Here is a 14,354-nt window from a genome sequence, read left to right on the forward strand (position 1 = left end):
TTTTCACTAACTCACCCTAATCTTTTGTGTACTGAAAATCCCAGTCATACCTTAGTACGGCTCTGTCCAAGCTGTTCCTTCGAGAAATAATTTATGCTGCTCATGATAATGTTTTCATCCACGATTCTTGGATGAATGGAGTTTCAACAGATTCAAGATTTATTTTCAAAATAGTCCTCAATTCGATCCTGTATAGAATATAGCCAAAGGGTTTTTTTCTGACATAGACCAGGTCCGTAACTTCTGAATTTTGAACAAATTCGTTTTATTAATATCCTGGCACATACTACACAAGTTTTCGGTATCATTCAAATTTTCAAGAAAATTCTTTAACGTGAATTTAAAGTTTTAAACCATGTACAAATCGATCGATTGATTTTTCTAGTAGATTTGTTATTTTATAAACAAATAGAAAAATAAAAACAGGAAGAATGTAGTAAAAAGCAAAACAAAAGGTGATAAAACTACATAAACCCATGATCATGAGTTTTTGGACTAAAGTTGTAATATACTTGTGTACCTTTATTTATTGTTTTGTAGGAAAATAGGTAGCAGAAAATAGGCTTTACACACCGTTAAACAGTTTTCTAAACTGCTTAGTATTAGAGGGGATTGAAAGCAGTAATTTTAACTATTTCTTTACTGAAATATTTTGAATCTGTTATTGTGTTTTGATTATTTTCTATCATAATAGTTGATGTAGTTAAGGACCATTTTTGCTTGCTATCAGTTGTCATTCTTAGGGCAGAATTCTTTAAGCAAATGATTTGTTTCATGCCATTATGAATCATAATGACATTTTTTTTGTGTTTTGTGTCTCAAAGACGTCAGTTTTGAAAACTTGGGTCTGTATTTTCTTGATTTTAAAGCTGGAGGTTATTTGTCTATCAGATCAAGATTTCTGATATCGTTAGGTTAGGTTAGGTCATTTTTGCTTGCTATCAATTATGGAAAGTCCTATTAATTAAGTATTATGTTTCAAGCCAATTTGTACCTTACTGTATTCGATTATTATTTATCAAAACACCTAAAGTAGATTTTGTAACATTCGTAACATTTTAGTTTTCTCACGTTACATTTTCTCCAGTTTTGTTTTCTTTTTTTTTCCTGTTTATTTCACTATGTATAATTTATATTCAATTATTGAATTCTTAAAGCAACCGATTTGTTTTAGGTCATTTTCAACCTCTATTTTTCCATTGAAATTTGGTATACAAATTTTGGTTCATTTTGTATGATTTACAGGGACCAAGCCACTTAGACCAAGTGGTTATGGTGATGACTTTTTACTAAATACTTCATTTCACCACAGAAAAATTGAATTTTTAAAGGTTTTTTTTAAGAAATGTTACATTAACAAACTTATATAAAGTACAAATAAATCTAATATAATTTTGGAAAGCAGTCACACACTAAAAATAAATGAATTCAACCAAATTTAAGTTTAAAATTTAAAAGTAGGATATAATATCAGGTTTAATAAATATGTCATTAGGAAAATTACCCTTAAACAGGTTAACTAAAACAATTCATCAAAATAAAACTTACAACTTTAAACCGAGTAGAATTAAAACTATTGAGTCTCCTCTCTCTACTCTTTACAAACTATCAAAAATTTGACTTTCGTTAGTAATTGATATTTTATTTGTACCATTTTTCGGCTTCGTTAAGTTTAGTTTACCTTAATTCCTTATTCAAACCAACCTTGAAACGGTTTTAATTATCTTGAGGTTTTGTGCAATATTAATCAATTGACTGTGAAAATTTGCAAATATTAATTGTGTTGTAGGAGTTGATTAGTCAATCAGTTTTATTCATTCAAACGGTATTTAAACAATTTCCTGTAGTTTAAATTTGATTCATCAGTTTGTTTTTTGCGGTTGTCATGTTGCATTGTTTTTTTTTTAATCAATTTAATTGTGTAAAGTGTTAATGCTTAAGTCCTTTCGTTGTAACTTTCATCGTCCTGTGTATCATTTAACTTGGAGTTAATATGGCGGAACAAAAAGCTATTCAATTCCCATCGAACAGATGTAAAACACCGCTTTCTACCAGTTTTTTTTTCAAAGGCAAAAATGTCCATAAATCCCAATCCGCGTTTTTTCTCCTTAAGTATTGACGTACTGAATGCGGCACGTTATGAATTATTTATCTCGTTTTCAAGAATAGACTTTTTCCAGTTTAAATCGACTTGTAGAGCTCGAATCAGCTAAGAAAAGGCCACGGCCGTCATCAAACGATGATGTCACGATCTCTGTACGTCTCGCTTTAAATATTGCTGCCTTCGTTACTTTCCAAGTTGATGCAGCGAGTCAATGGCGTGCTATTCTCTGCTCAGTGAAATGAAATTTAATTAACGTAAATAGGTGTAGTTTTTGCTTTTTCATTTCATAAATTGTATTAAAACAGGATAGGTAAGTAGGTTTTATAAAACAAACCAAATACATATACATACATAATATTGACGCTTTGAGAACAAAATTGGCCTAGGTCTCTGGTCCCATTTCTTTAAATATTAATTTAAAAAATAAACAAGAAAACAAGCAAAGGGTAAATTAAAAAAACATACAGTGTGTTTCGGTTAAAAAGATCTGTGCAAATTATTTTTCTGCTGTAGCTGCAGGGTGATGATTGATGAAGAATATTAAATACCAATTAGTTTAAATCCAAATTATATAACTTAACTTAGGGCAATGTTAACCACAAAAAAACATTGTCTTGGGGCAATTAATCAATTATTGGAAGATAAAAATAGGCAGCTGGTTTCTTTTTTCAATTATTCTTAATTTGAAGGTCCTACAGTGCAGCTAGACCTTGAAAATGAAGTCTCAAAGTAACTTTCAGCTTGCCTTTGCATCGTTTTTGATATACAGGGTTTCATGAAGAAGAGGTAATATTTAAAATTTGTTATCTTTGTTAAATTTAATAATCATATATTTTTATAAATTTGATAATTTTGTTTATTTATAAATACATATACATATACAAATTACGAATTCATAACATAAAACAAAAATCCAAAACTTAGTCTAGGAGTGAGCATCCTAATTCTTCTTCGGATAAACTGGCATCACATTCATCATCATCACCAGAATCTTCATCGCTATCATCAGATGAACCAGTGTTAACAGTAAAAATAAGCTGGTCCACTGTATCATCAAAAATATGCTCTTTTTTTATGAGCTCCTCTTCATACTTTTTTACATGCTGGCAAATGTCAAACCACTCTTTTTCAGACACCTCTTGAAATTTTTGTTTTGTTAAAGCTTCGGTATCAGACAATTTAAAAGTGGTATTATGAGCTGCTACCCAATTTTTAACCAAAGCCCAAATTTTTTCTATTGGGTTTAATTCTGGATGGTAGGGTGGTAAACGCAACACAAGATGCCCATGTTGTTCTAACAGCCTATCTAAGTTATATTGTGGAGGAAATCTAAATTTATTTTCTTGTATGATTTGATACAGCTCTGGCTTTGTTAAATGAGGATCTGCTGGGATTCCTTTTTCCACTAGCCAACTTAACATATCTCCTTTTTTAGTAGCCGTTGTAATATTTTTGTTAACAGTAACATTGTGGTAGGCTGCATTGTCTATAATAAGGACTGAGCGGTCAGGTAAATTAGGAAGCAATTGCTTTTTTACCCAAGTCATGAAATTCTCATGGTTCATATCATCATGATAATCTCCTGTTTTTAAACCTAAAAAAAAAAAAAAAAAATCATAGTACAAACATTATGTGTCTTATATGATGTGTAAAATGTGGTTAAACTTATTAATTACTTGTTATATAAACTTATTTTATTTAAGCAGGAGGAAGTACTTAAGTAGGTTTGAGGTGTACATAAATATTACCTGACTTAAATATAAGCAATCCATTTTCAATAAATCCTTTTTCTCCACCTGCGTGCACTATTATAAGGCGTTGTCCTTTAGAAATTGGTTTTTGTAAGCCTTTAAAACTTTCATCATACCATCCTTTGTCATGAATATGACTACTGTGAATGTATGTCTCATCTGTATATACAATATTGCGACCTTCTGAGCGGTATTGCACCAATTTTTTTAAAAAATTTATTCGTTTTAAGCGAATGTCATATGATTCACACAAGAATTTTCTTTTGTCTGGTGTCTTCTGCCACCTACAAAAGATAAAGTTATTTTGATGTACATGATTGCCAAGATGTAAAACATACTAAAATCCAATGTTCTTAAGCAATCGCCCTAAGCTGCTTACACTAATGGATTCAGTCAAGATTTGCTGGTCAATAATTTTTTGCAAAATACCTGTAAAGATAAAAAATAATCCCATTTTAGTCTAAATTTTGTTGTTTTAAATTTTCAATTAACACATTATCAAGGTTTATACATATAGCAAACTAGGCTTACATTTAATTGTAAAAAACATGGTAAGTTCTGCTAGAAAAACTCTGAAGACTCTGTAGGTATACCTAATGTATTATAAACTTACCTTTTAATGTTGGAAGTTTTTTCTCAAGAATATAGAAATCATAAATAATTTCTCTGATTCTTTTGATTTCATCAGGTTTGATGTTATCCAATTTTAATTTTTTAATCTGTCCCTTCTTTGTAGGAGTGTGAAATGATGAGCTTGGCCCTCCCCATTCAACATGTAGTGCTTCTCTAGATATCTTCTGCACAGTAGATCTAGACACCCCTGTAGCTGCTATAGTTCTCTCTCTAAAATGATATTTATTATATTATTCAACGTTTTCGTCGTTTTTAATCAAAGACAATACCTGTAGTTATTCAAAGGAATGGAAACTCCTTCTGCCTCCTTCTTCATAAATTCTAAGACGTTACTTACAATTTCACGCCCTTGGCTGTGTATCACAACACCTTTCTTCCCAATCTTTTTTGGAGACATTATGACAAATTAACGATTTTTACTTATAACACGTGAACTCAAACTGCGACCATCAACAACACAACCAAAACACCAGACTAAAACGGAAACTAACCTAACCTAATTTTTAAACTCAACCTGTCCGCCACTACATTTTTTTAAACTTGGCAACATCGTTTAGAGTGCCGGCTAGTAAAAGCATGTAAAAGGGTCCATCTGTCCCTGGCCGCACCCGCATTTGTTTTAATTGTGCCCAAGTAAAAAACCGTACTACGTTGCCAAGTGGCTTTTTGACCGCTTAAGAATTTATTTTCGGGAATATTTTAATAGGACGCCTCTGATTATATCTAATGCGACGGCAACTGTAGAAGGAGAAAGAAATAGTTTTAAAAACTGCGTCATTGATGATGCGGTGGCCTTTTCTCATCTGAATCGAGCTCTATGTACGTACAACTATCGTGTGTTTTTGAGCGCGATTAACATTTTCGAAAGCCGACAAGTTGACGTTTACGGTTGTATCAAAGCATTTTTCGCGATTGGCGAACCTTTAATTAGTAACCCAGTAAGTTGGTGTACTTTCTCTCCGAATGGTCGTGAGGCTGATGAACTTTTCTACGATTTTATTTACGGACTGGTGGACTCTTCCTCCCAAAAGCAAATTATTACGTTGGATCGTCAATAATCGTTGTAGTCGCCGACGGCCAATTCGAGGTCATGATTGACTTGCAAAAGGCGTTCGACAGTGTATTGTTACGATTTCACCGTGCATAATCAATTTCACGTTATAGAAGAATGTGATAAACAATTCGAATGATAAACTCCGCTGATTGCCCCTTATTAATAAGTGAAAGGCAGTCAATATTAGCATAACCTTAAATCTTCTTGATTTGTGGTTCGCTAAAAATGTTATTTTGATATCAAGTTTGTTAATGGAATAATTTTATCTATACATACAATCTTGATAGAGTGGTTCGGTCAAGTTGCTAATGGATAGCTCTTTGAATAAACGTTAGATTGTCAGAAAGTTCCTGTATGCACTTGATGCTTGGGAAGTTGCATACCGTGGGACCACCTCTACCTACAACGCACATCTATTATTTGTTGATTTCTGTCTGCACGCGTAGGCTGGAAAACATGGCACAGGCCTATAGGACTAGACAAATCATACTAATAAGATTAACACTGAACACAAACTTTGACATATTATATGGCAATTTAATGACCTCGCCTACCAGGCATTAAATCTATAAAATCCACTTCGCATCTAGGTTAATGAGATTGTGCCATTAATTGCGAACTTGATCACGAAGTTTGTCGTCTTAATGGTTTATTGTAATGATGATGCAAAAATCTAGGAAGACTTAATGACGAACATTAATTCTTATCAACCTTAACGTTTTTTCTGTTATTTATAAAGATGAGCACGATGAAGAAATCGTTGTTAATGTAATGAAATGAATAAATTTTCTCGGTTTAAAATGAAGTTAATGGAAGATGTCTTAATTAAGAAAGTGTTATTTGGTTTGTAATTTCAACAGATTGCAGACATTCTGTGTTATGATGCATATTTGATTATACGTTAGTGTGACTTAGCTGTCGTTTTCATCTAGTGGTATATTCAAATCGTGAAAACTGTTTTTGTTCAGGCAAGTCATCTAAAGTGTCCCAGGTCTGTTATATCGTTGACATGTCCCAGTATTTTCTAATTATATTCGCGTCATTTTCAGAAGGTTTTACATCTTCCAAGTGTTCTACATTTTACATCTCCAGGAAATGTTAAGTATTTTTAAGCCCCAAGATCTTGTCGACATTAGGTGATACATTTATTCGTATTTTCTAGTCGCGTTCCAAATGCTGAAGGGTTCGTGAGTATTCAGTGGATTGTATACCCTTTTGATTTTCATTCATACCCCAGGGTGCGTATTCTTGAAACGAGGGAAGGGAGTTAACAAGAGGAAGATCTGTGGAATGTGACAGGAACCCGCCAGTGTCAGCTTCTCCTGTCACATTCTATCAACACTTCCGTTGAGAATTCCGTTCCCTGCTTTCAAGAATTAGGTCCCAGATATCTTTTTGAATGAGTTTTGCCTCTTCCATGTCAAAGTAAACGTTTTTCAGAAGATGGTTTATTATATCAAGATTTATGTTTTCAACTTAGTTGGAAATAGCGTGAAATTCTATTTTTCCAACCAAACCTTTTGGGGCGGTGAGACGGAAATTCCAACAAGAAAAATGAAATTTTGAGTGTCACCGATTTCAAAACAGTAAAAACTCCAAAACTATAGAAACACTTTGAGAATCACTGGTACTGCAAAAAAGCTTAATTTTATTTGGTTCAAGACGTTTTGGGAACCACTGACAGGTTAGGTTAGGTTAGACAAAAAACATTCTGAGTACCACTGATTTAAAAACAGTAAAAATTCCAAAACTAGAGAAACAATTTGACAACCACTGGTACAGCAAATAAGCTCTATTTTGTTTGGTTCAAGACATTTTGAGAACCACTGGTAGGTTAGATTAGGTTAGCCAGAAAACATTTTGAGTGTCACTGATTTAAAAACAGCAAAAATTCCAAAACTGGAGAAACTTTGAGAATCACTGGTACAGCAAAAAGCTTAATTTTGTTTGGTTCAATACATTTTGGGAATCTACTGACAGGTTAGGTTAGGTTATACAAAAAACATTTTGAGTACCACTGATTTAAAGGACAGTAAAATTCCAAAACTAGAGAAACATTTTGACAACCACTGATACAGCAAAAAAGCTTGATTTTGTTTGGTTCAAGACATTCTGGAAACCACTGACAGGTTAGGTTAGGTGTAAAACATTTTGAGTAACAGTCCAGTAAACAGTCCATAGTTTCCAGACCAGAAACCGGTGGTTTTATGACTTGAAAAAAGTGCAAAATTATAGTAACATTTTGACGACCGCTGACACTTTTCTGGACCACCCGGTATATGGTTGAGAAGCATTGATTTTCCAGTCAGGCTGTATTTAATTGATTTTACTTAATGTTTACCGGTGTATACATTTGTCATCTTATCTTCTTGACATTTTTCTTTGTTGATTTTAATATGCTTTGATATTTTCCAGTTTTTCTGGAAAGTCATCTTCATTTTCAATTGTCATATTGTCTATTTAGCTTTTCTGATATTTTCGTCAGTAGATAGAGACAGATATTAGAAATGCAGATAATTTGTAAAACTATTTATACTTGTCTTAGTCGCTTGCAACTTTGTTGAATTTAAATTTTTCTTAAAATTACTAATAAATATTTACATCCCTTTTAAATAAAGTTTTAATTCGGTTTGTCTGCTGTTATACATTTTCTGTATTATCTGTGCGCTCTATTTCCTTTTAGAAAATTTCGACTTAAATCGGTTTTTCAAAAGAACAATTATTTTCAAGGGAACAATAAAAAAATGTGGTTTAAAACTGCAAAAAAGCCACACAATTTGTAAAACTATTTTTACATGTATTAGTTACCTTCAATGTTGCCAAATCGACCACTTTTCCTAAAATTACTCATAAATGATCAATAATCACATTTCAGCAGCAAACTGATCATTTTCTTAAATTTTTTCCCAATTTTTGCAATGTTGCTTAATTTAGCATATTCCTAATTTAGCACCAAATTCTAGCAATGTTGTCAGATTGGTCATTTTCCTAATTCAGCACCAAACTTTTGCAAACTCTTTTAAATAGTTTTAACTTTTGTGTTTTATCTATGTCTGTCAGTCATCGTCTTTTGTATTATCTGTGCGATCTGTTTATTCCCTTTTAGAAAATTTCCACTTAATTCGGTTTCTCAAAAGAAGGAATTTCAATGGAAACAGAGAAACGTGAATTAAAAGTGCAAAATGACAGAAAGTTTGTAAAACTATTCGGTTAATATTACTAACTTATTACTTACAATACTTACTAACTAAAGCATTTTAAAAGTTAGAAAAAGTTTCTTAATTATTGTACAAATAATATTACATTGTGCTAGTAAAATGAAACAATATTATTATATTCAAACATTTATTGATTTTGGTCGAATTGGAAAGTTTAATTAGGTGCATCAACAGTAAAGTTCGAGTAACTTTCTTTGGTATATTTCTAAGTAAGTAAGTATGAAGGTATTTTAATAGCAAATTATTAAACAAGTATAATCAGAAAGCTTTCCTGCTTGATTAAACCGAATAAAATTCATCACACCAGGACAATAGACGTATAAATTTGGCAATACCGTTCGTTGCTATTTAAGCAACAACTGGATTTATATGCAAATAATGTCACTATAATGACACAAATTTATAAAATTTGTCACGTCATTTTAATTATTGAGTTTCTATATACCGCAGGCATTTGGTGTAGTAACAGATAAAATAAATTTATAAATTTTAAAAACACGTAATTTTTTTCAACAAATTAATGCAAATTACTGATGAATTAAGAGAAAGCTTTTAATTTTAAGTAACTGTGCCATGAGACTCCTTATGTGGTTATTTACAGCCCATCTTTAGGTAGCTTTTTACCAACCTGAACGCCCTTTCACTTTTTTTTTTCGAGATCGCTAATTAGCGAATAATTTCACACCCTTCTCCAAAATTAATCGGATTTGCAGATGCACAACTTGCGTCGTTCTAACCCGTTTCGGTTGCAAGGGCACCATCAAACCGGAACGTCAATTGAAAAAACAACAATGAGGATGGTATTAGGTTTCTGTATAACCTTCAGGCTTGTTGGGAATTGTACGTTTTTGAAAAAAAAGCCGCTTTGACCCTGTTTGGCTTTGATATACACTTCCTTTGCGTTCTAGATGGTGAATTTGAAATTGTAATTTTCCTTTATTTTATTCGAGTTTTCCCACAGCTTAGAGTGGAAAAATAAATTCTTAGGTTCCTTTTAGAGATTACTGTTTAGTGTAAGTGATATGGTTTCGAGTGCTGTAGTTGTTAAGGTTGTATTGGTTGGAGCATAACAGAGGGTTGATGGTAATTTACTTTATATTTGCATCAAAAACAGTGTTGCCAGATTTTGCAGCTAAACTCAACTACCTAGCTAAATTTTAATATTGTTTCAGGATGAACTAGAAGCATTGAAAATCAAGTTCCAAAAACTAGAATTGGAAAGAACGTCCCTGAAGACGGACAACGACAAACTCGAAGCCAAGGTAAGTTTTTTCGTTTGTAATTTGACCCAGTGCTACTTGTATTGGGTTACCAAGCTATGCAAGCATAAATAATTATTATGCGTAGCGTAAAAACTGGACGTGTGAACATAGCTTCACGTTAGATGACCGAACGTAATTGGGCGTGTCTAATTCCGGCCGTATAAGATGGTTTAGGCCATTAGTAGTAGGTTGTGAAAAGTTCAATGGAGAGTTATTGAAACAAAACTGTAGATTTTCTGGTAGTTTGTTACACTGCTGCTGCCGCAGTGTTGTCATATTGAACAAAAAAATATTAAACTTTCTAAATATCGTAGCAAGTGGAGTAAAGAGTTTAAAGAGATTTTGGCTTGGAACAAAAAAACTTCTATAAAGTCAGACTTGAGCTTGCTACACTGGATTTATATGTAAATTTTCGACAATTTTTCAAAAGTTGAATCATGACATCAGTATAGGTACTACACTACCACATAACAGAAAATTGCACTGAAAGTGTTGTCATTGCGTTCAAAGTCACACAAATCTAATATTTTAAATGTGACACCCTGTATATTGTCAAGCTCTACACAGTGCATTATTAAAAAAAATCTACAGTTTTCGATATATTTGGAGTCAAAGATCCTTTTAACTTCCTGAGTGAATTACATTGAAAATAATGTGTATTTCAAATGGGACACCCCGTATATGTTTGGATCAATTCTGCTCTTCAAACACTATACATAGTGACCTAAGTAGGGCGATACAAAAATTGTATAGTTTTTTAAATATTCGTGCTAAAAGGTGCACTTACTTTCGACAGAGTTATTTTAATTTTCAGTGTCAATAAGGTGTAGTTTTGCTTTTTATCAATATGTTGTTTTATTATAGTAAATCCCATTAAATTACTAAGTGGTTTAAAAGAAATTTGGAACTTAAAACCTTTCAATGATTGAAAAACCGTCAATTAAAATGAAAATAAGATTCAGCTTAGGTTGACTTTATGGTAATTTTTAGTGAAAATCAGGATAGTTTTCACACTAAAAATCAATGTCGAAAATTTAAAAAATAAGAATTTTTAGCTCAAATGTTTGAGTCAAAGTCACCTCAAATTATACTAAATAGTCCAATTTAAAGGGCCAATTTCTACGTTTTTTTTAAGTCAAGTTGTTGAACTAGTGTAGAAATCCAAGGAATTTGAAAATTGAGTTTATAGTCCAATCCTGAGTTTGCAATCTTTACCAGTTAAATAATTGAAAGTATTAATTTTCAAACTAAACTTTCGAAAACTAAATTGAAATGGTTGAAACACTAAAATCTTGATTTTAAGTTGCAAAGTCAATTTTTAAACTCACAGAGCAGGAAATCAATATTTCGAGTAGTTTCGGACATATCCGGCAAAAACGAAAAGTAATCGAATACTAAAAAGCACATTTCTATTGCAACTTTTTCCGACGTTTTGATTTTTGAAAGTCGTTATCAAACGAGTTTTTTTTCAGTAGTCAATTGAAGTAATAGTCAATTGAATATGCTACTCTGAACCAGCCATTTCATTGACATTTATTAATTAGAAACTTTTGGAAGGGCAAACTCTGCCATTAAAGCACACTTTCTTATGAATACATAGAGTTTTAGCTGAAATTTAGCGATTTTCTAAAGACTTTCAGTTGATATTTCAAAAAATGCCTGCCAAATTCATAAGAAAGTCTGTTTTAATGGCCGTGTTTGCCGTTCCAAAAGTTTCAATTAGCTGTATTTGACATATCATTGGAGTGTCTAATAAAATTAACAATTCACTACTAATTATCCACAAAATAAAGGAAAAACGTCATATAGCAGCGATCTCTAAAATGAAACTAGTGATAGCATTTCCTGTGTTTGCCCTTCCAAAAATGACATATGACGTAAACAGCTGATTTGCCAGAGTGCCTAATTTTGATTTTTGAAAATGTTAGGTTAGATTAGGTTAAGTTTTACTATACTTTCTAAGTTCAATTTGTACCACCCTGACTTTCGAGTTAATCTAATTCTACACAAAGTTACACCGTTAGAAGGATACAGGAGGTTTAAATTTTAAAAACAATTTAATTTTTTCGCTGAAACTTATGTAATTTTTGAGATTTTTGTTTACAAGATACTCGTATTAGTCCCTTGTAATGTTCCCAGAATTAACCATTTTTCTTAAAATTACTCCTAAATGTTCACCATGCACATTTTAGCAGCGTTGCCAAACTGATCTAAGGCTAACTTTCTCATTTTAGTTCCCAATTCTTTCAATGTTGTCAGTTTGGTGATTAATTTAGCATCATTTTTTCAATATTGTCACATTTACAATCTTCATAAAAATGATCAATATTCCCATTTAACTAACGTTGCCAAACTGAGCTGGCAATAGTACCAACGCAACAACACTAAAATCAGCTTGTTTTTTCTTTTGTACTTTGATTATCCGTGTATTTAACCAGTTTATGTTTGAAGGAAGAAGCAGATGTATAACAATTTGCATATACTGTAGATGTGCTCTTTGAAAAACACGCATGGTCATTAGCCCAAAGGGTCTTTAAAACTTGTTTTTAATCCACCGTTTCCTTAATGAATATACATTTTAATAATTTTTGTCCTTAGTATACTTTGTAATTAAGATACTAGTGAACAGGTGAATTTGATTTAAATTTTTACATTTCAATAATTATATTTCAAAAATTTAACAAGGATTTTTATAATATTATAAATAGCTTAAAAATGGTTACAGTTTCTAAGTAAATTCAAACTAAAAGTAATTGTTCCTATCAATTATTGTAAAACAAAAAAGCTTAGCTACTTGAAACTGAGACAATCTGTATAATATAACTTTAGTAGTATAGTTTTGTTCGTTTGTTTCTCTCTTTGCAATTCAATGACTAACATCCTCTATAATGTAAGAACGTATTAGAAAAGAAACCAAGGAGAACAATGTGGTAAATGACAACCTAATTTTAGCATCTTATGTTGCGTTGTTCTTATAATACGTGCTGACAGAATACAGTAGTAGTTTTGGTATTTTAAGTAGGTACACTTCTTGTAAGAACTCCATGTTGTCACCCAAGCCTGAAAATGTAACTAAATTAACTGGACTGTAATATGTTTTATGTTTTTCTTCCTTCCAGTATCTCGACAAGTACTAAGTTAATAATAGTTACATAAAAGACTTTTGTTCAAGCAGATTACACACTTTTTCCTGTCTTTCGCAGATACCTAATGTAGATTAACCAGAAACAGTTGGTATTTCCAAATTTACATTCTATTGTTTCATATTTCATTATACCTGAAGGTATATGATTACTTAAATTGTAGGTGAGCTCACAAAGAAACATGAAACCAATCATTTTGTTCAATGTCATTCACCTGTTGCAGAAGATCCTTTTAAAAAATTTGTACCTCCGACATGAAAAGTGATTTCTTATAAAGGTGGCGGTGTTTGAGTAACGAAATTGGATTAAATCAGGGTCCAGAAAAAGCCGATCATTCTATTCAAGATCGCTAATGAGCCCAGACACGACAATGAAATTCTCAGCGGATTTTTTTCGTCGTGGGGGAACGGTCAAAGCAATTTCATTTCGGCAAGTCATCGATCTTCATTTAATCCGCACTTTTTCGTCCCCGGGGCTAATATCACATGGACGATATAGTGTTGTGATGCAAATCATCGCCATTAGAAGAAATACGAAATGGCATGTCTGTTATACCAGCCACGGGCCATTTGCAATAACTAGCAACTACTCCCGTTTTAAATGTGTTCTTACTATAGTAATAAGGAGGCAATTTTCTTATTAACTTTAATATTACATCACCGTTAGTTAATCAGCCACACGTTCTAGCAGACGTTTTACTAATCAATTTTCTCATCCCGGCTTTTCCGGTACTTTTAATCACTTTTTTGTGCGATTCTTGGCACGAGATGTAAAATTTTAAATGAAAAACCGCTTGGCGCAGCCACTAAATGTTTTTGAGGAAGCAACACTCATTTCACTTTTAAAACGGATCACGTCCTAGTTTGCAATTAAATTTTTTATCTGTTGTGAAAGTTATATAGTAGTACATGCTTGTCTTTAATTGATTTTCATTGTAGGTTTGGTTTGTTACTTAACCTACCCGGTTACTGGATAATAAATTTTAACAAAAACAGGCTAGAAATCTAGAATACTATGCACTTACTGTTGCAAATTTTATGGTCAAAATTATCTTTACTAATAAATGAGTAATGACTCATTAATCACCGTTAGATGGTAATGGGTGTAAACACTATATTACTAGAATTAGTAAAGAATTACAATCTTTAGGTTAGGGTAATGGGGTTTTATCATATTCATCTTTGTTTTG

General features: G+C 32.1%; 3 protein-coding genes across 8 annotated transcripts in view; 1 reads left to right on the top strand and 2 right to left on the bottom strand.

The window, feature by feature from the left end:
* Positions 1-14,354, top strand: part of Mhcl (Myosin heavy chain-like) — a 115,935-nt gene that overhangs the window by 79,702 nt on the left and 21,879 nt on the right. For all 6 annotated transcript variants that reach the window (XM_081974747.1, XM_081974748.1, XM_081974749.1 and 3 more), the window contains one exon: positions 9,933-10,022. In XM_081974747.1, coding sequence (XP_081830873.1) covers positions 9,933-10,022 — 90 coding nt within the window. The remainder of the gene's footprint in view (positions 1-9,932; positions 10,023-14,354) is intronic.
* Positions 2,443-5,288, bottom strand: LOC145726217 (uncharacterized). The gene is given in 5 exon segments (XM_081975210.1): positions 2,443-3,698; positions 3,853-4,139; positions 4,194-4,284; positions 4,469-4,698; positions 4,758-5,288. Coding segments are annotated over 5 exon segments (1,410 nt in total). The 5' UTR covers positions 4,886-5,288; the 3' UTR covers positions 2,443-3,024.
* Syt7 (Synaptotagmin 7) overlaps positions 12,991-14,354 on the bottom strand; it is a 233,725-nt gene continuing 232,361 nt past the window's right edge. The window contains exon 9 of the mRNA XM_081974766.1: positions 12,991-13,082. The gene's annotated coding sequence lies outside the window, so the exon portion shown is untranslated. The remainder of the gene's footprint in view (positions 13,083-14,354) is intronic.

The sequence above is a fragment of the Ips typographus genome, linkage group LG3 (genome assembly GCF_016097725.1).
Source record: "Ips typographus isolate SLU linkage group LG3, UJ_Ityp_2.0, whole genome shotgun sequence".
NCBI lineage: Eukaryota > Metazoa > Arthropoda > Insecta > Coleoptera > Curculionidae > Ips > Ips typographus.